Consider the following 2,496-nt stretch of genomic DNA (forward strand, 5'->3'; position numbering starts at 1 on the left):
CCACCGCGGGCCGCATGCAATGGGCTGCTGGGCGGGAGACCCGGCGACCCACACAAATACTTGGGGCGTGCCCGCCCGACCCCCCGAGAGGGAGGGAGGGGCCTCCCCGTGTGGGTCGCCACCACCGGGACCCAGCGGGAGGATGTGACTCCTCCCCCGGGCCCGTGCACTCAGGCACCTCGGGGTCGTAATTCCCGTACCGCAGCCCATCGGAAGATCGGCTGCGGCCCCTGAGGATGCTTGTAAGTGCATACCACAATGCGTCTCTTTAACACAATTATCGAAGCGATAGTAAAATTGCTGTATTCCTATTTCTGATTGCAGGCCGCGTGGGTTTCTCTGAGTCGGGACCGGCGATAGCAGAGCCGCGATCAAAATGAGCATTCTAAACACGGATTCGGAGAACCGCGTGGTCCTAAACGTGGGTGGTATCCGCCATGAGACGTACAAGGCGACCCTGAAGAAGATCCCCGCAACGAGGCTGTCAAAGTTGACCGAGGCTCTCGGTAACTACGACCCAATCCTGAACGAATACTTCTTCGACAGGCATCCGGGAGTGTTCGCTCAGGTGCTTAACTATTATCGCACCGGGAAACTTCACTATCCAACGGACGTATGCGGGCCTCTGTTCGAGGAAGAACTCGACTTTTGGGGCCTCGACTCCAATCAGGTGGAGCCATGTTGCTGGATGACCTACACTCAGGTATATACGCACTAAACGGATCCTCTTGCTTATTCACTTTCTGGTTGCGTTCACTTAGTTCTACGTAGATGCGGTTTTACTAGTTGTGGATACAGATTAAGGGGAGAAATGTTACCGTGAATTTTTCTTAGGAAAAATAATTGAATCAGGCTTGTGAGTGGTGTGGTGTATCGTGGCTGTCGGTGTTGAATCGATGCATGTTGAGTGCTGTTTTCTTTTTTTTTTTATTGGTTTTATTAGGTTATACTGAAAGTTTCCGCGGTTCGAAGCTGTTCATTTTGGAAAAAACGTAAGTCCATTGAAATTCACCCTTTGAGTGGCGACTGAGAAGCGACATTAAATAATTAATGAAAACAGAGAGCAGATCTATGGGCCTCCATAAATTTGTTCACCACAGTGAAATAGAGAATACGTTAGTTAGTTTTAAAAAATTTCAAAGAAGCTTTGCAATTTTTCCAATAACAAAAACACCACCCAGTGCAAAGGATTAAACATTTTTAATTAAAATCATTTACATTTATTAATATTGCAATTTTCGTAATGTTCCACACATTTTTGCTAGTGTACGATTAATGACGCGTGTAAAACATTGGAATCTCCTAGAGAGAGAATCTGCTGGAAAGTGTCTTCCTGTTTTCTAAATCGTTTTTGCGCGAGGAAATTGTCAGGCGAGTGGAAAAAGTGAAAATCGGGAGATGAGTCAGAACTTCATTAGTTGATGCAGTTTTTGTACAGTTCTGCTTACTATATGCGGGTCCGACGTTGCTATGCAAAAGGTTAGGGTCTTTTCCCATATTTTCATAGCATTTTTAATTTACATTTTCGTAACTATAATGACTTACGATCTACATGTAAGGGTTGTCTGGTCTAAAATAATACTTATCAGGATTTATTTAAACAGATGTTGAAACTACATTTATTTGTCCGTCCGTCGTTGGCTCCTCGTTCCTTTCTTGTCCGTCTTTACCAACTACACGTTTCCTAATAATCTCTCTGATATATTCCGCTTAGTCTTATTCAACGCGTCCTTATACAGGGTGTCCCGTAAAGAGTGTAACACCCGGAAATGGGGGGTTGATCGGGTGACTCTGAACATCTTTTTCCTTGACCAAAATGTTGTTTGAAGTTTCGTTTTTGAATTATTAACAAAAAACACTGGCCAATCAGAGCGCGCGTAGAGCCCCCGCTCAGGGACGGGCGAACAGAGATTCACGCGTACGCTTGTTCACGATCGCGCGCGGATGAGACCCTGCGCTACCGTGCCTGGGCGCAGGCTCTGCGCGCGCTCTGATTGGCCAGTGTTTTTCGTTAATAATTCAAAAACTAAGCTTCAACCAATATTTTGGTAAAGGAAAAAATTGTTCAGAGTCACCCCAGCAACCCCCCATTACACTCTTTATGAAACACCCTGTATAAGATGAATATGTTCCGCGGACCACCCGTTCTTTCATTACTTAATTTCGTGTAAAAGTTTTCATTTCGTGTAAAAGTATTAATTATTATAATAATTATTGTTAGTTGCGAAAAAGTATTCCGTCCGCAGCGATTGCAATACGGAGAGCTTCGGCAGGGAGTATTCAGCACTCAAAGGGTTTGCCCATTTAATGTTTTAAGACTATAGTCACCCGTCGTAGCGAAAGGGTTAACTGAAATTGTTTTTTTTCGTTTGAGGCCTCGTAATGACATTGCGCCTAAATTCTCCGAAAGTATAAATGCGCCCCTGATTGTGAGAAGATTCATTTGCACCTTTCGTTCTCTTAGAAATTCGAATTTTTAAATTAATAAGATTTATA

At 44.4% G+C, this 2,496-nt stretch overlaps 1 protein-coding gene across 1 annotated transcript in view; it reads left to right on the plus strand.

Moving 5' to 3' along the window:
* The first annotated feature begins 376 nt into the window (after window positions 1–376).
* The window catches only part of LOC108577538 (potassium voltage-gated channel protein Shaw), a 38,126-nt gene continuing 36,006 nt past the window's right edge, over window positions 377–2,496 (plus strand). Inside the window, exon 1 of the mRNA XM_017940716.1 lies at window positions 377–703. Within this exon, the coding sequence (XP_017796205.1) occupies window positions 377–703 (327 nt within the window). The remainder of the gene's footprint in view (window positions 704–2,496) is intronic.

The sequence above is a fragment of the Habropoda laboriosa genome, unplaced genomic scaffold (assembly GCF_001263275.1).
Source record: "Habropoda laboriosa isolate 0110345459 unplaced genomic scaffold, ASM126327v1 scaffold806, whole genome shotgun sequence".
NCBI classification, from domain to species: domain Eukaryota; kingdom Metazoa; phylum Arthropoda; class Insecta; order Hymenoptera; family Apidae; genus Habropoda; species Habropoda laboriosa.